At 37.3% G+C, this 24,945-nt stretch overlaps 1 protein-coding gene across 3 annotated transcripts in view; it reads right to left on the reverse strand.

Annotated features, from left to right (window-relative positions):
* Window positions 1-24,945, reverse strand: part of KIF13A (kinesin family member 13A) — a 104,027-nt gene that overhangs the window by 50,659 nt on the left and 28,423 nt on the right. For all 3 annotated transcript variants that reach the window (XM_056483941.1, XM_056483940.1, XM_056483942.1), the window contains exons 3-5: window positions 13,819-13,831; window positions 7,667-7,727; window positions 258-350 (exon numbers count right to left, since the gene is read on the reverse strand). In XM_056483941.1, the coding sequence (XP_056339916.1) occupies window positions 258-350; window positions 7,667-7,727; window positions 13,819-13,831 (167 nt within the window). The remainder of the gene's footprint in view (window positions 1-257; window positions 351-7,666; window positions 7,728-13,818; window positions 13,832-24,945) is intronic.

A 24,945-nucleotide genomic window follows, 5' to 3' on the forward strand; every position in this document is an offset into this window, starting at 1 on the left:
ACACTTGAACACTAGAAACTTAATGAGTTTCCAGTAGGAACTACTCCTTTCAGTTTTGTAAAGAGGCCCCAACAGGTAACAACCAGGATCACACTGACAGATGCTTTTAAGAATTCACATGTCACTGCTTGTACTAATGTATATGAAATATCATGATATTTCAAAATACAATTTTTAAATGTTATCTAGCTTAATACTCATGTTTTGCTGTTCCCCATTCCCATGTGCACAGTGTTTTCCCCCTTTATGGTACTTACCTGTTTGTCCATAGGCAAAAATACAAGCGTTATATCCCTGAAAGGCCTTTTCCAGAATTCCTTCTCCAAGGCACTTGAACACCACTTCCTGACCTAGAAAATAATTGAGTTTATTTTAAATAGATTAACATACTAAAATTGACCAAAAACAAGAATAAAAAAGGTTTGCACATTTTTCACAATTAAGAGCACTGATAGAAACATATTATTCATGTACAGCTGAGTGATAAGATCAAAATTGTTGCTATCTGCATTTAAATATATTGCTGATCATCTCATAAAGCAAGCAGTTCTTCAAAAGGTGTCAGAAGTTGAATGCTTAGAAAATAACCACAGCTGTCTATGTTTTTTTATTATTTCAGTATAGTTTCTGCAATTAGTATGCATTATTTAATCACAGACTATACCCAAAAGAGTTCTGTAACAAAATTTCAATGAAACCCATAGGTGAACTGGGACATTATGGGCAGACAGGAATACAAGTAGTAGTTCTCTTGGGAACTGGCCTCAAGTTTCACCATAAGCCATTATGATTTACCCTGTGGCAAGGTAATGCTGGAACCAAGATAAAAGCATTGCAATGACACTCAGGAAGAAAATGTGTATTAGGAGGATGAGAGACTTCAACAGAGCAGTTTGAGGACATATTCTGCCAAATCCATAATTTCAAACATCAGCTGCAGAATTTGATAGTCTGAAAATTGTCTCCCTGAACCAGGGAGATTTGAGATGTACTTCAATCTTTCACACACAGAAGATGAAAATAGTCATTGTGTTTGATTTTGTTTGTTTGTTTGTTTTTAATAGGAAAGCCCAGAATTTGTGCACCACAAAGAGGGTTAGTGTGTTGTCTGCTGTGAGTTCTGATCAGACAATTACATCAGCTGTGTGAACACCCAAAACAAGGAGAGCTGAGCTAAGGACAATATTTGTTCACCTTCAGGTGTATGGTTTTAAACTTAGATTCACTGCCTGGTGATTTTCTGATCACTTTCTGTGATCTCTTCTTGGTATAGGAGTTTCAGCAATTGTCAGTTGGGAAAAATTATTTCTCACCATGGATAAAGTAATCACTTCTGAACTCTCAAAATGGCATACACAAGCATAAATCTCACTACACAATTATTTCTGAGAACATCTACATTCCATAGCCCAGAGAATTCCTGCACAACCACCTCTGGAATGAGTGCAGAATGTTTTAGGGGCATGTAAATAGGACAAGAGGACATTTTCCATTAATTATAACTTGATTTCTCCTATAAAGAAAAAACTAGTGCAGTGATGCATTATAAAATGTTCTTTGTGTCTACTTCTAGCTGAATTTCTAAAATTCTGAAGTGTCACTGGACTTGGATTAACATAGTTCAGAAATGCTAAATATAGGAACTAAAATCAGAGGAAAATCCATATTCTGGAGTAACTCCGTTTCCTTCACCATGCACATTCAGTCACTTCTCTTTCAACTAGGGGTCATTTGGTCATTTTATATTATCTAAGTTGAGAGAAACAAACTGGAAACAATGTTCAACAACTGCTGAATGAAATACAGTAGCAGAAGATTTTAATAACAATGTAGAATAAAAATTTGCTTTATAACAAGCTTCTTAGGGAGCCACTTACTATCTTGCTGAACAAGAACATAAAATCAGGCAAAGACCTGCTGAGAATAAATATTAAAAGAAAAAAAAGTATATATACATTACAAAGTGATTCTGAGTAGAAGACAAAACCATTTGTCAGAAGAGGGAAAAACTTTATCACCCACTTCTGACAAGCAATAAACCAGTAATCTCCTCCATGTTTCCTCAGGGGAAAAAAACAAAAAACAAACAAAAACAAAACCAAAAAACAAACAAACAAAAAAAAAAAAAACTGAAGTGTTTTAAAACTGTGCATGGTCATAATGACCATAGGATGACCTACAGATTGCTTTACTGCTAAATATCAGGGTTGGAATCCACTTCAAATCTCACTGGCAAAACTGGATTTATTTTTCAGGAGATACTTAGTTTTCAAACTGCCATCACAAACAGAAAATCAATGTGACACTGATATATAACTCTAAAATGATATTTTTATTCTATATTTGAAGAGCTCAGCAATACCAGCATAGACAAATGGGTCATTAAAGAGTGTTGTTTACAGTAATCAGCCAAATGATCACAGGATAAAATATGATTTTAAGGTTTAAAGTGCACTCAAAGAAAAGAACAAAATGCTGAACTTCAATTATGGATATTTTATTAACTTGCAAAATGCAGGGCATTGAGGGTTCCAGTATATCACCTTTGTTATTTTGCTATTTTTCATTAAGAAACCTCACCCTATGAATTTTATTACTGGGTCTGCACAAACTCTGTATTATACAGAATTATGTCCATATGCATTTACAGTCAAAAGAAATAACACAGATTCAATGTCAACACTGTTGCATTTCTGTTTTGCTAAATAAATCTATAATGCCTGCAATTCATACTTTTTGTTATTTACAGGACTCTTCTTCCACAGATGCCCAGCATTTAAAGAAGTAAGCAGAGGGTTTAACTTATGACTTAATTTTCAGGAAATGGGAGAAATTTAAAAAAAAGATTGCCTAACAGGATGATTTCCCCTACACGAACCCTTATTGTCTTTAGGATGGGAATTCCCAATCTTCCAGCTGGCTAAGACAATTCAGCATCTTACAGAGGCAACTAAATACCAGCGACATCCATCCCCTCTCCCACCTTCTGCTCAGAAAGGGGCAAGCTTGGGACATCATGCCCAAGGCTTCCAGGGAGCCCAGGGTAAGCAAATGAGCTTCCAGTTCTCACAGGCCAGGATCTCCCCTCTGCCCATTCTTTTGAGGAAAGAGAAACAAAGCTTGAATTTTTCTTGCAGACCAGGAACAGCTTCAATATTAAGTCAAAACTACAAATAGACAAGACACTTGTGTCTGCTCAAAATCCACAAGTCGTTATCTCATGAGAGGGTAGAAGTATAGAGTTCTTTAAGCCAACTACCTAATTTGCTTCCTTTTACATAGCAAAATGCTGCAGTCAGCATACACATTTCCTATAAAATTACAGTTTAGCTCAAAGTCAGGTGTATGGCCTTTCAGGAGCCTGTAGAAACAGAGCTGAGGTTTCAAGCCAAACATGATGCAGGGTAGGGAGTTTATGAAGAAACCACAAGCAAGTCAATACAACATGGGGTCCTAGGAATGGACCTGCCTAAGTGCTGGAGTAGTTATTTATGCCATCTCTTGAATCCTTCCCAAACTGATGGGTTTCTTTTCTTCCTTTCAAAAATACACTTCATTGCAGACTTCAATAGGCACTTACTGTTGTCCAGGCTCATAAAAAGAACCCTTTGTTCCCATCTCTGAAAATTACTCAATATCCTCCTCTTCACCAAAATTTCAAGCAGTTGTCTCTGTGAGCTTTTCAAGGCAAGCAGATGTGTCCTTTACCCACTTGACCCATTCAAGTCAAGAACAGATAGGAATAAGCTATTTTACTTACTCTCAAAACACCTCTACTGCAGTCTATAGACAAAGCTCATCCCTCTTCCAGATCAAGGCTAACTCATTCTGTCCTACAAGAAAATTCCCCTTCTCCTCAAAAACTATTTATTTGACTTCTTTTTCACCCCTTTCCAATGAGAGACCCATATTTTCACCAAACACCTAACCATGTCTTTCAGAAAAAAAGGTGTAGGAGCTAGCATATAATGATCAGCACAAATCATTCCTTGCTTGGAAGGACACAGACACAAACTGTTCAGAAATGCACACCATCAATAGTCAGTGCAAAAATCAACCAAAAACAAACAAAAAGCCTCCCCACACTGAAAGAGTATAGGCTTAGATGGTATATATAGAAAAAATTCTTTACTGTGAGGGTGGTGATGCACTGCCACAGGTGGCACAGAGAAGCTGTGGAGGCCCCATCCCTGGAAATGCACCCGGACAGGTTGGATGGGCCTCTCTCTAATGCAAGATAGTTGTTAAAGAGCCCTCTTATCTTGGGGGGGAGAGATCAGTCAGAGCACCAGTTTCACAAGTGCCTGTAAAGAGTTTACTTCTCTTCTGTACTCCAGACTCCCTGCTGTCTTCATGAGAGATAGTTCTGCAGGAACAGCTGCAAAGATGCCCTCTACAAGTTTATCATCACATGAAGGTTACCTTCACTATTTCTGTTGGTGCTATCACTGGATCATTTAGAATTTAAGAATGCAGTTTCCATTTCAACAGGAAAAAAAATGGCTAAAAAAGCAATTCTGCTGCCAACAGAAACAATATCCATGTTTTCAAGTGCTGGAAAGATAAGGTAGGTACTTCCCAAACATGAGTACAGAAAGAAAATTAGTACAAAGTAAATAAGCCCTATGTTCAGCCAAAGTTGTTGAAGATTTCCCATAAAAGAAAGATGGCTAATACTGTTTCAGGGTCAGCCCTACACCCCCAGAGCCTGAGAATTGTTTTCAATTAGCCATGCAACTAACTTTATCCAAACAGGAATCTCGCTTTTGAGCAAACAATATTAGCAAGTGCTGGTAGTAGCATAGATCGATCAACAAAGTGAGAAATAAAGCCAATCTGATCATGTGCATTTCTAGGAGTGAACAATTTTTGAGTTTGTGAGCATTAAAAAAATAACAGCAAGGAAGAGTTATCCACATATGTTGTCTGTGGTGCACACCATTCTGTGTGTTCTCATGACACACTGTCAATCAGCTAAATCTTTAATACAGAGTGATATGCACAATTTTATATCCATTCAACATAATGAGCACATTTGGTTTTGCACAGAGAACAATGACTGACAGGGTAGCCTACTACTTGTTAAACCTTTCACTGTATCATCTTCCACTGTACTTCTGTGATACAAGTAAAAGGGTTTTCAAGGAACTAAATTTATGGCACATACCTTTTCTAAGAATTTTACTTCAATCTAAAGCTCATACACAACTTACATTTTCGAGCAGTCTGGACTTAGCTTTCAAGCTTTACACGTGTTTCCTTTTAATTGTGTAGCTCATCCCTGCTCTTGGCAATGACATTAAACTTACACATCCACAGAGAAGTACTTTGGGCAGGGAGTGTTTAATGCACCTAGCTTGCAAATCAGCATTCCTTCTGTAGTCCAGCATCCAAGAGATACCAGTTTAGCTCCAAAAGTCAGGTGGTCAGATTGCTTGTTTGGACTCTAAGATTGTACCAAAAACTGTTACAGCACTAACAGTGTCTGGATGCAAGACAAGATGGTTATTTGCAAGGTGCCTGGGACAATGGAGGTTTGTTCCATGAGGCAAAGAAGTTATCAGAAATAAAAAGCAAATCCAGTTACCGGAATTTTTTTTTGTTAACAAATTCGCACATTGAGGCCAAGCTGTGAAAATAGAATTAAGGAGCCTTAATATTCACAACACATAAAAATTGAAATATAGTCATATCAGCATTTGGTTTGTTGGACCTAAACCAAGAAATGCTACTGTTGTATAGGATGGCATCAGCTCATGCCCAAGCAGGTGAACAAGCCATCAACCCAGTAACTTAGGCCTGAGACACTTTGGGTTTGGTTTTTAATTACTTTTATTTTGATACTGTATCAAATTCATTATGCTCTAGAACATAAGAGCTGGCAGTCATAAGACAGGTTCAAGACCATACAACAAACATGACAACAACAAAATCAGTGAAGCCATTGTTTTCTGTATGCTGGTCTTTGGGCTCACATTCTTAGCATATTTCTGAAAAGAAAAAAAAAAAAAAAACCACCACCAAAGCCTCCCACACAGCCTTCCATCAAGAAAAAAACTCCAACAACACAATCCCAAACAAGGAAAAAACTCAAAGCCAAAAACCAGTTTTAGTTTTCTTTTTTTTCCCAGGCAGGGATATTAACTGAAACAGGCAAAAAAACACCTCATAACTTTCTAGCCAGTAAGCAAATGGAAGAGATGCGAGGCACCATTTTCTAGAAACCAGTCCAACAAGAGGTTAATATATATATATATATATATATATATATATATATATAGATAAAACTTCACTTCTTAGATAAGACAAATCCACTTACAATTTCTGAAACACACTACAGAGATCTAACTTTGACTCAAATGAAAAATAAACAGATCTAGAACCCCACTGAATTCACCTGGAGATAGGTTAAACTGAGACAGAAACAAGTTTAACTGGTTAGGAGTGTTTCTTGGGTCTATCCCATCTCTGCTGTGTGTAAGTGCCATGGTGTACCCAACAGGTGTAGCTCTGACATGCACATGGGGCCAAGATATGGGTGCACACCATCCTATTAAAGGAAACAGGGGTGTGCAGGCACATAAGAAAGTGCTTCAGGCTCCAATGGCTTTCCCAGCCTGAGCTGCAAATACTGTGCAGCACATCTGTTCAGTGCAAACACAACTCTTGAATGCTGAACCAGTTAAAAGCTTTTTTTCCTGAAGAAGCCTCTCTTTGCTCAGGCAATTAAGAAATACAGCAGAATCTATCACCAAGTGCAGTCCTTAGGATTTGGGATTTCATACCAGAGCCTACAGTAGTCAGAGATATATTTTTAACACATGTATATGGCAGCTCATTTATGAGATCACTGATCTTAAACTTTGAGGTAATGAACCCTATCATCTTTCAAGATTTCTTATGGGCCACAAAACTTCATAGTATGAATATATAAACTGAATGCTTGGGGTTTTTTCCATTCCGTGGACCACAGCCTTGAAATCCCAGTGTTCAGAGATCTTTCTACCAAAACAAGTCCTCTTATAAGATATGAATATACTAATAGACAAATCCAGTTATGAGAAAACTGCTAGGATTAAAATCATGCATGGATTATCCAGCTTTTGGAAAGGAGTCACAACGCTGATCACTCAAAAGACATTAAGGATCTGAACAGTCAAACTATGAATCACTTCAAAGACCTGAGACAACCACACTGTCTGAGGAGAACATGCTTTATTCCCCTCTCATGCACAGAGATGCAGAGCACTGAAAACACACACATTCATCACTAGCATCAGTCTGAAGTAATTGCTGATGCAGAAATGAAATTATAAGTGACAGAAATTATGTTTAGATACAAAAGCATCCCTCCTGAACAGTTTTCCAGGCACCTTAAAATTTGCATTCCTTCTCAGCTGAGGGGCTAGCACTCAGGTGACTCAATCCCTGTAAAAATGATAAATCTGTCTCTGTGAAAAAGTCACTTGAGCATCACAGTGCAAAATGCAAAGGAAAAAAAAAAAAACCCCAACAAAACAAAATAAAAACAAAAAAAAAAAAAAAAAAAAAAAAAAAAAAAATACACCCAAAAAAACAATCCCAAACCAACTTCACAAAGCAAAGGCCCAAACTCCCATATGTTCTCCAAATATTTACACTGTCCAAAGTACAGAAAATAGTTTACCTGCATATTTTGTGGTGTTTGATTCATCCATGGACCAGAAGCAGTGATCAAAGGCAAACACCTGTAGAAGCACATAAAAAGACAAATTAGGAACCTTGGCTACAAGACTTTTGTTTTAAAGCACTACATATCCATGACAGTGTAATTGCAGTTGGGCTCTACTATTTCTGTAGATACTAAATCAGAACTGCAAAAAGACATAATAGGCAGGAATTCTTGTGTAATCGTGAGTGTTACAAAGCTCAATACTTCTTTTCTATCTGTATGATACACTATATAGGTTACTCCTTACTCTATCCTCTAATACAGATTTCAAAACACAGACAAAACCTACTAATTAACTCCACTCTTCTCCAGGCACCAACAGTGACAAGTGTTTCTGTTAACAGTAACAAAACAGTAGCACAAGGACTCAATATACAGAATTTGGCTAGATGACTATTTAGCAGACATCAGCACAATACACACAAAAGTGTTACCATGGGACACATTTCTGATACTCAGTGAAGAGCATTATTACTGACAAGTCTTAAGGAGCAAATAAATAGTATTATAGCATTATATTATCTATCTAAACTAAGAGTACAGTACTCTGCCTCAGAGTAGAGAGTTCCTCCATCTCAGCAGAGAAAGCTCAAACAATAAATAGAAGATGTAGCTCTATTAGAGAAACAAGCTATCAGAGTCTGCTCTAGTGAAAAGACTTAATAGCACTTCAGTCAAGAGATCCAGCAAGGTAGAAATTGAATGAGATTCAATATTGTGCTCAGAGGGCTTGCAAACCTGGAGCAGTGTCCTGTAAAACCACTTAACACATTGGGATTTGATCCAAGTTTCTTTTCCTGCACAATCCAGCACATCATGACAGACATTCTTTTTTTTTTTTTCTTACATCTTTAGATTCCTACAAACACACCTTAAGCTGCAGTATATTTTCCACATTTTGCCATGATAAACTGACTGTGGATGAGTTAACAATACAGATTCTGGTTTTGTTATTTGGTTTGGGTTTTTTGAGGGGGGAGCACAAGAGGTCGGGAAAATCTCAAACCACCTTTTTAATAAAACTTTGTCTGGATCAAGATTTTCTTTGCCTGGTCATCCAACAGGTGATCTCCTTTGTGAGACAAAACATGTACATCAGTGTAGAGCAAGAGTCAAAGGCTCTGTCAGCTGAAACATGCAAATTCCCTAGAGACAAATCCTGAGGTAAGGAAGACGATGGATCATTTTTGTTTGGCTTTTGGGGATGAAGAACATCTTAAAGTCCCAGCTATTCAGAGTTACTATACAACGTGATCTACAGATATGCTGCATCTAACCCTTCCCAAAATATCTATTGCTGCAAATATTACAGAAGGTAACACCAGGTTAGCACGGTAACCTCACCTCCTTCCCTTTCATCCAGCTTAATGCAAAACACATCAAATGGCCTGAGAAGGTTAATACTGAGCAAAACTTAGTCTGTAAGAGTGAAGAGTTCTGGAATTCCCTTCTGAAGAAAACACAAACAAACCCATAATAATAATCTAACAGGGAGGCCTGAGTCATTGCAGCACAAATAGAATCAGACATCATCACAAATCAGGCTGCACCCTGAAATGACTGAGTCAAAGATGTCATCTGGCCACTGAACAGCAAGTAAAATGCAGCAGTTACTCCACCTTGTCTTGAGAAATTCACATAAGTAGGGGGTATTTTAAATTACCCTTTGTACATTTGATCTTCAAATCTGGGCATAAAATCATGCCATCATTAAGAACACTAACCCTTTTCCTAACCTCTGTAGTCCAAGAACGACTGTTTCTCTTCTCCTATTCCACTTCTATGGAAATTTTCCTCACAGGACTTGACAACAATACTTAGACTCTTTGATGATCAAATGGCAATCAATGAAATCACAAAAAAAAACAAACAAACCCACCTCCTACTGTAAGGGCCCAAAACTGACCATCCTTCCCCCCTGAAAATTAAGTGTTATCTGCAGTGGATCACACAGACCAGTTAAAAAGGTTACCTGGCTGTACATGCTCATGTGTAATGACTTAAATTTCAATGCAGCACTACTATAGGCCAATTTAATCTATTGTCCTACACGTTCTCCCCCTAGTTAACCTGGAAAATTATGACAGGATCATTCAATGACTTCTAATTTAAACACTGATCTTGCAAAGAGACTCTTAAAATTAAAATATGGGCCTGCAGCCAAGAGTTTCTCCTAGAAAAGCAGATTTTTATTGGGATGTTTTTAAAGTGGTAAAAATAGGTCAGACTGGTTTTCAAAAGGTCAAAAATGATTATGCAATAGGAAGAGAAAAATTTTGTTTTAAGATATAACAAATGTAAATATAGTATTTTAGTTTGTTTCCATAATAAACATTAAAAAGCCAGGGTATGGATTTGGTCTATCTATAAATTCTGTTCTGGAAAATTGCCAAATCCTTCTAACAGAAGTAACAAGATTACTTTAAAAAAAAGGTGTCAGGCAAAAAGACAGAAACTGCTGGGGCATGCACTATCTTCAAAACATGCAGAGCAACTGCAGCAAAACTCCCCTCTCCATTAAAACAGGCAGGTGAACACTTAAACACTACTTTGATTAGTGATGACAAAACAGCAACCTTGAACATTCCCAGCAACCATACTTTAAAGATTCACCCAACCAAAACAATTTTATGGACAACTGAGACCTTTGGGAAAACAGACTGCAAACACAGGAATTAACAGAATGAAAATAAGCCACACACAAGCAAGACACATGGTCCCAATTAGCAAGGCTTTTCAACGTGTACATCAGGAAGGTATTTTATGGGAAATATCTGTAGGACAGCATCCTACCAGGAGAGTAACCCTTGTACAGAAAAGATTATAAAAAAGAGAATTATTTTATATTTTTCTGATGCCCAGTGAAGGAACAGAAGGACAAGCAATCCCGAGTTGAGCATGGAACCATACTTGGAGTTAAGACACAGAACATATGCCATGAAGAAACAACTAAGTATTCTAAATATTATTTAATGTGCTCCCTTCTTTCTCCTCTCTTCACTGATTATTCTTCCTTAAAATGGAACTGGTGGGTATTATCTATTTTCTAATAGAAGTGTGCAGAATAATTATTTTTTCTTATTATTTTTTTCTCCTCAGAATCCATTTTCCTGAAAAGGGTATTTACCCACGTGTAAATATGACTATCAAAGCCATGAGAAGTTCTGTAATGTTCATGTCTCAGACTCAGTAGCCAATATGCAAATTGGGCATTATCAGGCACTGAAAATGCCTTTTCAGCAAAAATCTTTACCAGCTTGTAATAAGTGTATCAAGCAACTATATCAAAAGTACTGAAATGTATTTGAACAGAGATATCTGTGACACAAAAAGAACTTTTTATACTTGAAGCATGAATTAGTTTTCAACTACATTTTGAAAGATGCTTAATAGTATTCTTTATTCTCATCAATAGTGTTCTGGTCTTTTAAACAATAGAGGGAATTTACAAACAAAACTTTAAATTTTCATATTTTCTACAAGATTCTGTATCTCATACTTCATCCTAGCATCTAAATGGGAAAGCTAGATAAAAGGAAGCTGCCAGAAGCCTGCCACACTAGGGTAGTAGGTTACAAACCAAAGATTTGGAATGAAGGGATGAACTGGTTATGTTCAGTACAATCACATAAAAATGGAAATTTACAAGAAAGAACTAGCTGGGAAGTGCTGGATCCTGGTATTAATATATCCAGAATCATTTTAAGTGTGCACATTAGCCTAAATAAAGTAAGTTATGTAGCCCATTTCTAGGTTAATAGAGAACTATACTTGGAATATTAGCAACTATTAGAAATTGTACGAAATATTTGTTCTGATAACCACAACATTAAAGAAATGGGGCTTTGATTGCTTCAGCAAATATCTACAGCAGTTTAAGAGTTGATGGTTATTTTGCTAAGTAGACAACTAGAAGTTATGGCTTCTTAAACAAGGCAAACTGGGATGCAGGTCCATGCATCCAGCACATGTCAGTGGAAAATCTGGAGTTTTGTCTCAAATTCATCTGTACCTGGGGCTTTAAAATGAAATTGCAGATTTTAATTAGATTTTAAGCTAGAGGAGCCATTGTGCCTGCTGCTGCCGTAATGTATCACAGAATCTGAAATGACAGCCAAATGGGTGCTGACTTTTTAAAAAGTCAAAATAATATTTTGCACAACTTGTTTTCATTATGTTTCCTAATCAATGGCTTGAAGAAATAATAATTTTAAGGGTTTATGCATATAAGTATATTTATAGAAACTACCTACAGTTAATGAGCCCCACACCCAATTTTAACTGCCTGCCAGTATAAGCCAAATTACCTAATTAGTTTCAAAAGGAGTTTAATTTCACATTCATTATTCTTCTGAGGTCTAATCCTCAGCACAGGCCAGGCAGAGGTCTGGGGCTTTGAACATTTAGCAATGCATTACCCATATTGAACATAATCCCTAACACATTGTCTACACAGCTATAAAATGTTCCAAATGTATGGCAAATGTTTAATAGCCATTTCTATGTGACTAAGAGGTGGCCAATTAATCATATTTTGCTTTCACTGAGAAGCAGTCTGTCTGACAGGTTGGGTGACTTATGGGGCTACCTGGTTCCTAAAAAGGAAAGGAAAAGAGAACTAAGGAAGGGAAGTTTCCATTCACTGGGCAGGTGTTCCTACTTCCATCTTACAACTGCTGATGGAGAGAAGTAATACAGGAGATACACGAGAAAATGGCAAACACAATCTACACCAGTCAGCTTAATGTCAATGGAAGAAATTAAAAAACTGGAAAAAAAGTTAGTCACTATGACAAATACAAGACCTATGACAGGGCCGAAGAGGTGTGAAGAGAAAATCTGAAGGGACCCTGGGACACAGCTCACAGATCTCAGCTCAGAACAACTATTTTACCTTTGTCATAAAATTACACTTAAATGCAATGTTTGCAGAAATAGCAACATATAAAGCGAAATAGCAACCCAATATCCTTATATAAATTTTTCTATCACAGCTTTTGAGCTACCAACTTGAATCAGTAAAACAATTTATCCATGGCTGATGATACAGTAGCATATTAAAAATAAAGAGACTTTTAATATTTACAAAATTTTATTTAATTTTTTTAAATTTTTTAAATCAACTATGTGCAGTACCCTAAAAACTGTATAAACCAAGAAAACTCATACCACATCTTTACAAACTCAGAAATGCCAACTTTGCACAGATGGTACTAACCTTCTTCTGTCTCAATCTGATAAATATTTCACATAACATCATAAGTTTCAGCAGTAGAGCTTAAGGACATTAATGACCATCCAGCTATACCTAACAACAATGTGACATTTACGCACAAGTGTGCAGCTGTTGTGGTTTTGTCAAGGAAACACAAGGCCATACATGAGCTTTTACATAATATCCAGAATAACTTTATCTGTCTATAATGGAACACAAATGATGCACTACAGAAAATGAAGACTTTTGTAAAAACAATGTTTTTTGGTGGAATAAAAACAACCGAAAGAAGGAGAGTTTTCTTCCTTTTAAAAAACTGTTTAACAATGATCAAACTCTCTTTTATTCAGCAAATCAACTGATTGAAGAATCATTGGGACATTTACTGAATGTCCCAATAGGTGCATATCATTTGTTCTGCCCTTCCCCTGCACTACTAACAACACAGACAATCTTTTCTACAGCAACTTTTACACTAATTACTAATTCCTGACTATTGTTAAGTGCAAACAGAAATGGTTTAGTTATTAGCTGATGCTTTTTGTTGCCTTTTAAAAAAAGTATTTGAACTTTTAAACAGAACTGTGGATAATGAAACGTTTTACACACACTACTTATTCAGTCTTTCAAATATTTTTATGACTGCATTAAAACTTCAGCTTGTCCTGGTCACAAGTTTAACAAGCTATGTGCCTTGCTGCATGTCAACTGGATTAAAATATATCCTCAAATTACGAAGCTTTTAACTTCAAAGTTTGAATAACAGATTTTTAAATATATTTTCCTATTTTGAAGCTGTGTTGTTCACATACTACAGCAATATGCCCAATATTTCTGCAGTCCTCAAATATTTTCAAGCAGATACAAACATAAAAAGAGACAAAATACTTACCTTTGGTGGTTTTCTAGATGATTGGCAATAAACCCAGCAACAGTGATGAGAAGTATGAATACACCATTCACATAAAGAGAAGGAAGCAAATAAAAAAAAAATAAAGTCAGTGTATGTCATTACAATAATTTGACCTTCTTGTTTAATCCAGAACATATTTAAGAGTAATCAGATCAGAAGATATTTAAATGACACACCACATTCTCAACCAGTAATTACTTAATTACCAGTACTGCTCCACACTAAAAAGAAAGTGTCAGATTCCTTATAGATATAAAAATCAAGCAGATCTGAGTTCCAGAAGAAAGACAAGTATCTGTTTTGTCATAAAAAACGTAACACAGCCCATCTCTGGTGGCAAATAAACCAAGCCTGCAAACTGGCAGACCAAGGTGCCAGGGTGAAACCCCACTAAGTTCAGAAGTGCTGCACAAGCATGTCCAAGGTAAGAGTCAAGCAAATGTGTCTTGCAGAGATTATAGAAGTGAAAAAAAAGAAAACCTGTGTAGGCTGTGTTCTCCCTGGTCACAGAACACCCACACAGTGCATAAGTAATCAATGCAAAAACACCATCACCCTTCACACCCAACTCCAATGAGTGCTATCAGAAACAACATAGGGATGACAAACCCCACTCTAAAACCAGCTCAGAGTACTTCAAATTGTGCTTAAATGCTTTTGTTGCTGGCAAACATGTGGCCATATTATAAATTAAATCAGCTTGGGTTTTTCTGGTGGGATTGGTTTCAAGTGGGATTGCTGCCCTGTCTCACTGTGCAGTCCTGTGCTCACTGATCCCAATGCAAGAGAGGAGGTGAACATACATTGCAGAACTAGACTGACTTAGGCTGTTCATCAAAACTACAACCTTAGGCATATGCTTAAATTTTATATGTAAATAAGAAATTTCCACTTGCTCTTCACAGCAAAGGGAAAATAGCATGGATGAAAGAAAAAATAGAAAATGTGGGTGAAGAGGAAAATATACGAGAAAGGTCTGCAGACAAACAACACAAGCAGAGAATGCAGTAAGGTTCATAAGATAAGGACACAGATGAAAGGTATAGCAACAGACACACTCCACAAAATTCAAAGATATCAAGAGGCTACAGTGTCAGTGTAGAAACACCTGGGACCAAGCCATGCTTTCATCCACCAGTCTGTACATACCAACCTCACCAAGTTGGGAGGAGGGCAGGGAAGACACAAAACAATTTAAGCAGCTTTCTTAGCAACCCACAATACAAGGGCTCAGCAAAAAACTCTGAAGGAACGCAAATCTGCAAACAAACACATCTTATGCAATCTTTCCTGCCCACTCTCAGCTTGTACCTCAGCTGACACATCTGCCTGTAACAGAAGTTGCAGAGCTGGGACACAGGACTGGTGTAATGCAAACATCATTTGCCTCCAGCCAAACCACTCACTGCAGCTTTACCCTTTCATTAGTGGTAGCTACACAGCTCAGTCCATGGCTAGCTCGTACAGGTGGCTCAGAACTTGTGCAGAATGCACTCTTATCCATTTGAAAAATACATTTAGCTCTACTCTGAATATTACAGCTTTACTAGATAATTCCTTGATAGACTGCTGTACAGATTCAGCAGAAGTCTTAAACAGTTTATTTGGAAGTAAAATCTAACAGAAAATTTATCAACTGCTTTTTCTTCCTTAGATCACTCTCATAAGCCCTAATTGGAAAAGAACATCACTGAAGTAAACTAATGGTTTGACACACAGTTCTTAAGATATTTACCTAAGCACTACCTTTTTGGAAGCCTCCTCTAGCTACACTTTGATGTCTATTTCAAGAAAAGCGTAATAGTCACTTTTTAAATCCCTGGTGGACAGCAGAGATTCCCAGTAGCATCATTGACCTCTGGGATTTCAAAGCACAAGGAACTGCAGCTTCCTACCATATGTCACATCCAAGTGCTCCAAACTCTTAATACCAACTTCAGCAACTCCCTGCATCACCAACAGCAACATGATCAAAGGCCTCTGGAATTAATCAGCTATATTAAGTCACAGGACAGATTTTTAAGCTATTTGGATATTTCAGCTAATCAGCTCAGTGTAACCATTGTTCTAGCAGTGATTCAGATGGAAATACTCCAAAATACTTCAATCAAAAGACTCAGACTAATAACTAAAGAACTGTTCACAGAAAATCACATCTGTGGCAGCTTAAAGATGTGATATAAAATCCTGCATTAGCCAACCAATTTTTGACATACGTTTTTTTTTGTTTGCATTGCTGCCTTTCTTTAAAAAATATGTGCTTCCTTATGTTCCATTTCCAGGAACCAGCACTTTTCAGCTTCATAGATAATTGAAGCTGTCTCAATTTTTACCAAACAGTGACCATACAAATGTGATCATTCAGTGTCACAGCTGGGGCTGGAAAGGTAGAGACACACACAACACACATATGGACATCATATTAGAGATATAACACCTAAAATATTTATTTCCAGGAATTTTTAATTCCATGTCTAGTCATCCATGGTGTCAATGACAAGATACAGGCATGCATGACAACAAAATGTACTCTAAAGCAGACAGCTAGGGGATACTTCAGGAAATTATCAAAGTTACCTAACCTTGTAATGCATCTGCACAACAGCAGATTTTGGTTTAACCTGATGGGCATTTTCAAAGTGTACACTCAGACAGAAGACTGACTTTTTTCACATGCCTGGAATTCAAAACCCAAGCAAATACAAACCAAAAGTCTAAAAAATATTCTAACAGGTCAAAGGAAAAGTATGAATTTCATGACCACAAAGCTCCACTGAACTCCTGCCTTTGTCCTTAAGCTACCATGACTTTAGTCAAATATCACTAGAATGATTTTCTAATTTTACTGAGCAGTGTCTTCCGTGGGTATCTACTCAGGCTTTTTGTTTCACAACAGTACTAAGCCTCTCCTGTCCTGCTTGGATAACATACATCAAGATCTCAGTGTTTAGCTACCTCAAACTTTAAGCTAGATAGATAGTTTGCCAAAAGGTTTGTGCTAATGTCAACTTTTTTTTCTGTTATCTCTTGCTGAAACTAAGCTCAATACTTCCCACATTTGCCAAGAAGTGACTCACAAAAGGTCAGTTCTCATGTTCTATGTCAGCACACAAATGAGAAGCCTTCCTGACTGCACTCACATTTTCTCTCTAGCACCTCAGACCATTGCCTGTGCCAGCACATCACAAGAGGAGTGCATTTTGCTAGTAGTTTAACAGCAGCAAAAGTTCTTACTTCACTTTTTAAGCTACCTACATTCTCTCTCAAAGAAGTCTCCTTTTGTCCTACAAAAAGGTGATACAAGATGACATTGCATATTCTGACCTAGTCCCATGCAACAGAATACACTCTTGCACTATGAGCATCCAGAAGTGATACTGTCATCTTAAAGATTTACTAACTTTCAGAATAAGACTTTTTTGTTCCTTAGTGATTGTCGTCAGCATTCCCAACCAAATGTTGTTTCCACCAGAAGGAAAGACATTTTATACATAAAAAAAACCTTGAAAGAACTACTTTTTTCTCTGCATTTCATGTAATAAAGCTTCATCACCCCACCCACTCGCAACCCTCAAGTCAAGAAAGTCACCTTCAATAGGGACAAGGTACATTATAAAACAAGAAGGTAGATGTAAAACCAGGTACTCCACATTAAAGGAGACAGAGGAACAAGGAGGCTCTGAAAAACAGGTCTTAGATTCTTTGGAGCATGCACACAGCCCAATTCATCTCCAATTCAACTGTTCTAAGCAGCCAAGTAGGTCACAATTGTACTATAATTATTTCGTATTTTGGAAAGTATCTGGAGTTGGGGTTTTTTTTGCTATACTTTCTCACATTAGTTAATCAAGATGAAGTAACCATAACCAGCTATTTTAAATAACCACAATAGCATCTATGAATGAATGAACTAGATGAGTTTGCAGCTCTTGTTAGCTGACTACACCGAAAGTCAACATCTAAGACACTAAATTCGAAAAAACTTTTTTGTTCTCATCACAAGTGCAACCACAGCAAATTCATGGTATTAACTGACTTCCCAAATATATAACTGCTTATGTTCTGTGGTTACATAGTCATTGACATACTCTTCAGGGTCACTGGTCAAAAGAATTATTACATGCAATTACCAGTATAAAAGAAAATGGAGAAAATTCTTCGGGTCTTTTTTCAACTTGCATATAAAAGAGTCTTTCCTCTGTAAGCAAAGAGGTGATCAAATTGCAAAGATCATTCTGATAAAAATAATATTTCTTACATTTCACTGCTCCAGCATCTCTGGAGTCTGAAGACCAACTGTTCAAAACATGTATTATAGTATTTTTGAGTGGTTTTAAACTTGGTTAATTTTTTTAAACTCAGGCTGCCTTACAGCTCAGGCTGAGCCTGTCACCAGCAGTGTGTGTTTGCCTCACTCAATGGCAGAGTGCAAGGGAGCAAACCTGTAGAAGGATTGTTGTAAGGAGTGTGCCTCACTATCCAGGACAGAAGTAACTGCACTGTTTGTTTATCCGTGTGTGTGCAGCTTCCAGAGTGGCAGCAGCAGAGACAGCAAGCACTCAGCACTCCTAACTGCAAACAGTGTAAATTATGTAGAGGCAGAGATCGTGTTTCTCCTATCTTTCACAGCAAGGTCACACAGCTCTAGGATCTTTCCTTGTCTCCTGGTTTATCACTGCAGGCTGTTACCTGCAGGCTTGATACCAAGCACCTTAAAAAAGTGAGGCTTTATATAATTGATGAACACTGTACTAAACTACCTAGATAAAGATCACAGTCTGCCACAGCAGCAGTTTCAGGTGATTATACACTGCAAACTACTGGTAGGACACCACTTTCTCTACAAAGAATTCAGAAAAAGGACAGTTACTTGCCCATTTCTCCTATGAATTTTCTAAACACAAAGGCAGGGGCAATGCCCTTTAAGGGAAGAGCATCCCACCTTTGTGCTTGTCTGGAGGGCACCTTCTGTACAGCAGACTAATGAAGCTGGCATCACGATGCCTTAGTGGGATTCTTGGAAGAGTTACTTTACATACTGTGTAAGCACACATACATACACAAATATAAATAATTTGTTATTTTATACTCTTGCATAAGGTGAGCAGCACATGCCCTGTTTAATCCTCCTATCCAGCAAAAGCCTGTTCTATAGACAAAATAATCCTTTGAAGACCAGCAAAAAAACCCCAAACATTTTAACAAGTAAAGCAATTTGAGCAAGTGCCTGCATAATAAGGTGGCAACTGATCATAATCAGAAACACCATGAGAAACAGACATACTCTAATAATAAGTTGTTCTCTCATGCTCTACAGAAACCTACCACATGCAAAGAGAGAAGTAAGACACTGATTTCAGAACGACAAATACTGCAGTGCAAGTTAAATAAAATAGACATTACAGTAGTAGAGTGACTTCCATGACACAAAAGAAACAAAGACGCCTGGATATTTCACCATAAGAGGGTTCTACTGAAGTTCAGTCACTACAGCAAGGAAAGTAACCAGGTTATGAAACCAACTCAAGCTCATTAAAGTAAGTGAAAGGCATTATATTCTGACATTTACAAGATGGAAGACTAAGTGACAGCTGTCCAGGAACATCATTAGTTGCTAACGTGTCTTCACTCCCAAATTCTGAGTATCTTTACTGCCCAAGGCATTATTATTCCAATGCCAACAGTTTGTTGATGTGAAGTTTAAGTGTTTCTAACCTTTACACAGAAGCCTTGATGTCATGCAAAAACAAGTTCTATTGATGGCCTGAAAAAGATGTGATACCTGTCCTACGTGCAACTGCACATCACTTTGCAAACAGCAACTGCCTTAAGAGAGCAGTCACCACCCATCAGCAGAAAGATTAATTTATTACTCTGCTAGAAAACTCACTAAAAAACTAAAATCTGAATACTTTCCCACATAAAATAACTTGGGGTTTTAATAACCCATTTCAGTTAATTTGTTCAGTTTCACTGAAAAGGCAAAAACCAACTAAAATTGTCACTCTGCTCTGAGATTCAAGAGTTTTAATGCAATCCTGCTGAGATCCCACCTAGAAACCACCAAGTCAAATGATCTATTTTCACCAAGTCTTTAATCATACTAATTCAAAACTTATCCAAGACTCTAGTAATTGTAATGAAAACCTGCTACACCAATTACAAGTATTACCCAGTGTATAACCACAAAGATAACAAGCTCATTCCTAATAACATCCAGCTATAGTCTCATGACAAAGAGTGAAAGGAATGAAAGTCTACCTAATGTTCTCAGGTACATTATCAAGCAGTCCTGTCCCTTTTAAAATCAATTATTTTCCCCTCCTTTTCAGTAAAACTGAATGTGCAAGAATCTAAACAAGCAGATTTTTACCACCTAATCAGGTGGTAAACAAATCAGGATAGGGAAATGATGGAGGGGAAAAATAACCTGATCTCAGAACCCAAGATCTACTGGCCCTTAAGGGTAGTCTCCAATGAATGATCCTCATCCTGAATGCAATGAAACTGCTGACAGGGCTACATGCTACAGTTCTGGAAAGTATGGGGAAACACATTCTAGGAGCGTTAATAAAATTGCAGTGGCATTTATTAGGCACCCATTATTCTTATTCTGTTGCATTTATTAACAGTGCTCTTGAGGAGGAAACACCCCAAGCAATAACTGGCATTTCAACTCTGTGCACAAACTCTAGGGAGACTCTCACACCCAATCCATCACTGGAGTTGGCTACTGACTGCTATTAACTACATACTAAGTCTCCCATGTCAACGGAAAATGTTCCATTTCAACACTACTACTCCTTTAGCATTCCTTCAGAAACACAGCTTGTAAGAACCATCAAAACACCTACGAAGATATACCCCTTGTGGAAGTAGTGCTCAAAACTTTTGAAAAATATATTGCTATTTTATCACTATATACAGCACTTAATCCAAGAGAGATGTCTTCCAAAGGTATATGAAAGAAATTTGATAAGCAGCACAGCATTTTATAAATGAAATTTAACTTTGTTAGTTTGCTGGTTCAAAACTCAGGCACTACAATTTGCTGGAAGAACATAAACAGAGCAATCAACAGCTTCACTGACAAGTCTAAAGACAGAAGATCAGAGGAAAGCCTAGAAAGAACTAGCATAGGTGTAAATCAAGTAGCTGGATCTGAACTTTGGTTGTAACACCTTACTTTCCTCAACAAATTGAGAAAAAAACTATACCACTCTTTTTTTTTTGCTGCAAGATAAGTATATTTTTCATACTCTATCAGGACAAGGATATTGTTGAGAAGTTACTGCATGTGTGCCAGTCTTGGCCATGTATTCTGACTGGACAACAGACAAGAACTCCCAGGTTTCTGTCACATTCCTTTATCATAACAGGGAAAACTATCATTCAACTGCCATCTATGTTATTTTACTAATGAGATTTCAGGAGAGATGCTAATTGGGTTTGACACTTCATCCTTTCACACAGTTCTGCAACCCTATGTTAGCATTCTTCAAGCAACTGCAGCATGAAAAAGTTATCTGAGATTCAGCAAAACTCACAAATTACTGTTTTTGTTTCATCCTAGCACGTGTTTTTATTGACATGAATATTAAATGAACTTACCAGAAGCAAAATACTGTTCATTAAGTTGTAATTAAAATGAAAACTTAGGTTTGATAATAATACACTTTAGCATAGCAAATTCACCAACAGCATTTTGCAAAAAAAGTCTATCTCAGCTGGCTGCAACACCAGCTGTTTTGGCAACTTTTAGATGACATTATTTGCTTTAACAGACAGCATTAAGAACTGCTACCATTTACCAAAGTGGACATAAGGCAGAGAAAGATGATGATGGTGATTCATGGGATAAATAAGGTTTAGTGCGTGGAACAATATACCAAGAATGTAAACTCAAATCAACTCTACATAAATAGTGAGCAACATCTCCTGAGTTGTTGCAGGACAAACACCTAAAAGTACTGAAGAGACTTTATTTTTATACAGCACTCATGCAAGCAACACCTCTAGAAATCTTTCCACAGAGCTCTGCAAAACTTAAGAAGCAAATCAGTGTGCGCCATGAAATGAACCACACGATTAATCCAAAGGTTAGAAAAATTCTTCACGGTGTGTGCTCCAAGTTTAGCAGTTAACAAACCAGGCAGGTAACCACCTTTACAGAGAGATGACATCAAGCACTAAGTTACTGAATCTATCATGGAAAGGTACAAGCTGAATGCATTTCTACAATCTGAGAATAGATCATTCCCAGCAAAGATGAGTGGCAACTGCTATGGTACTCAGTTTTTCTTTTCATCTGACAGAGGTTAGATGCCCTTCTAGTATACATCAGCAAGGTAAAGGAGAACATCCTACATGACAAGGGATGTGAGGAAAAAAGTATTTAACAGGCTCCTCTTCTCCAGAGAGCTGTGAATTTGTATAAATACTATGTTACTTTGAGCCACAAGCATTTTCTTTTTTTAGCAAATCTTCCAGGCCAGGCCCCTCTAGCAGGCATTATGGGATGCATGTAACAGACAACCATCTCCTTGCTAGATGCCTTAGGATAAATCACAAATTACAGCAGTAACAAACACACCACACCTCTAACCAGTCACTACAATGAGCACTGTGGAAAAAAAAGCCAAGATCCCCAAGCCCTCCTGGACTGAAAAATGAAGTGCACACTGCTTTTGTACAACAATATAGGAAATACTTAGACTTATAGCAGCACTACAAGTCTAACATCTTTGCAGGGCTAAAAAGCCAAGGATCACCTTATGACTGAAATATATTAACAGATAACGAATTAAAGACCCAGATGACATTTCAATCCAATATTAAGCAAATTCTTTTGCTAGATCTAATTGAATTCTAAATGGCTGAATTCACGCTCTTAAAGAAGCCTGACTTGCTATGACGGAGAAAAATAAAATTACAAGAAAAAAACCAACTAAGTATCAAGAATTGGAGTATTTTTCCTGTGAGGAGAGGCTGAGGAAGCTGGCATTGCTCAGCCTGGAGAAGAGAAGGCTCAAGAGGAATCTCACCAAGGTATATAAATATCTGAGGGAGGGTACAAACAGGAGGGAAGCAGGCTTTTTTCAGTGGTGCCCAGTAACAGGACCAGAGGCAATGGGTACACATTGAAACAAAGGAGGTCCCATTTTTTGACTCTGAGTGTGACCAAGTGCAGGCACAAGCTGCCCACAGGGGTTGGAGACTCCCCTCCCTCCTTAGAAATACTCAAAAGCTCTCTGCACACAGTCCGGCACAACTTGATTGAGGTGGCCCTGCTTGAACAGGGGGGCTGAACCAGATGGCCTCCTCAACACTCCTGTAAAAAAAACCTAAAATCACTTTTTAAAGATGTGGTACTAGATACAGGCAGTCTTCTGACTGAAGTATATTATTCACTGTGCTCATCAAGTGAAGTTACCAGGCAAGGCTGGGTATCCAGGTTTCACCTGCTGATTTTCAGTGAACAAGCTTTGACAGTACTTCTTTTAACATTACAGTAGCAAATTCTCTAGTTCAAAGCAGATGGTCAGAGTCATTACTAAGAAAGTGACGGTGCAGCTGCAGTGGAAATGAAATGCCTAAAGACAAACTCTGAAAAAATACTCAGTAAGACTGAGAAGGGATAAGGTACAAATTAGAATAAATCTTAAAAGATTTGCATGTGCAAGTCAGCAACGTAAATGGGGAAAACAGGCAAAGCTGATTTACTGCTGACTTTACATAGAGACTCTACTATATAGGAAAGACAGTTACAGCTTTGAAGTGCCTCAGTGGAGAATGAGTGCACAGTTAAATGCCAGCATTTGTACTGCTTAACTCAAAAACAGAAGAGCAGCATAATTTATTTGTTTTGTTACAATAGGCTTCATTTTTACAATACCCAAAAGAGTTGGGCTCTGTCCCATAAAAATTTCAATTAATTTCAAAACCAACAGCAATACTACAGTGTAGGTCAAGAGTAAAATTCCTGATTAAGTATTACAAGCAGTTTTCAATACAAGAAAAGGTGATTTCAAACAGTAAATGTGAACTCACAGATTCACAAGCACAGCAAGAATGCAGTTTACAAGATAGTGAAGAGAAACAGAAGTAATCTCAGACCTCACAGACGTTGATGGCTTTTAGAAAGTCTAGAAAGAGGTCACAATATAATGGCACACAAGTCATTAATGTAATCAGACAATTAAGAAACAAAATGGATTTTCAGTATTTCCTGAAAAGACAGAAACAAAAATTATTTGTGTCTATTCTTACAGCTAAAGAGTGAGTTTACATCTGCCAATACACATTATCTGGCTGAATAAAGCAATAAAACAGAGAGCTAGAATCTCCATGTCATATAGTCTGTAACAGGCAACAATGCCATAAAGTTTTTTGAGATTGAGTAGCCTTCCATGAGGCAGAACAGCATTGACTTTGAATTATTTTGACTCATTCACCTGCTGTCCAGAAAGCTTCCCCAAATTTTGATAGTGAAGAAATTGAATCTCATTAATTTTGCTCTTGTACCAACACTATCCTGTAATTTACGCCTTCAATCAAACTTTGCTTTCTACATCTAGTCTCGTATGTTGCACTTCCCTTGCAGCTCTAAACACACTTCTACAAAGGGAGGTTTTGCAGTTCTCCTTTCAAATCAGTTTGAATTTATACTTCTTAAGCATAGTGAACCTGAAATGCAGAGAATACAACAAAAGTCCAAGATACTACCAAGAGTCTCTTAGTATGGCATTGTTCCTAGGTTGCATTCATACTGAGCTGTTTATGAAGGAATATTTGCATTTCAAAAAACTGGAAAATACAAAATGAAAAAAAAAAAATCTTTCTGCACAGAAAGCATAACTCTTTCAACTTTCCTATAGTCCTTCAGTACTCTTGAAGAACTGTTGCCTAACTTCAGTGAATTACAAAGGGAAGAATTATGACACATTTCAGTTTGCATAGGAGACCAAAAAGGAGGTGAGAACCACAGAAATTGCTTTATTTTCGAAACCTGAAGAACTACTTCAGCTAGCAAATTCTTTCTGAGAATATCTCAGAGAAAGGAAACCTTTGAAAGCAGAGATTTTATCTTTAATTACGCTGCAGGTG

Source organism: Oenanthe melanoleuca, chromosome 2 (assembly GCF_029582105.1).
Source record: "Oenanthe melanoleuca isolate GR-GAL-2019-014 chromosome 2, OMel1.0, whole genome shotgun sequence".
NCBI lineage: Eukaryota > Metazoa > Chordata > Aves > Passeriformes > Muscicapidae > Oenanthe > Oenanthe melanoleuca.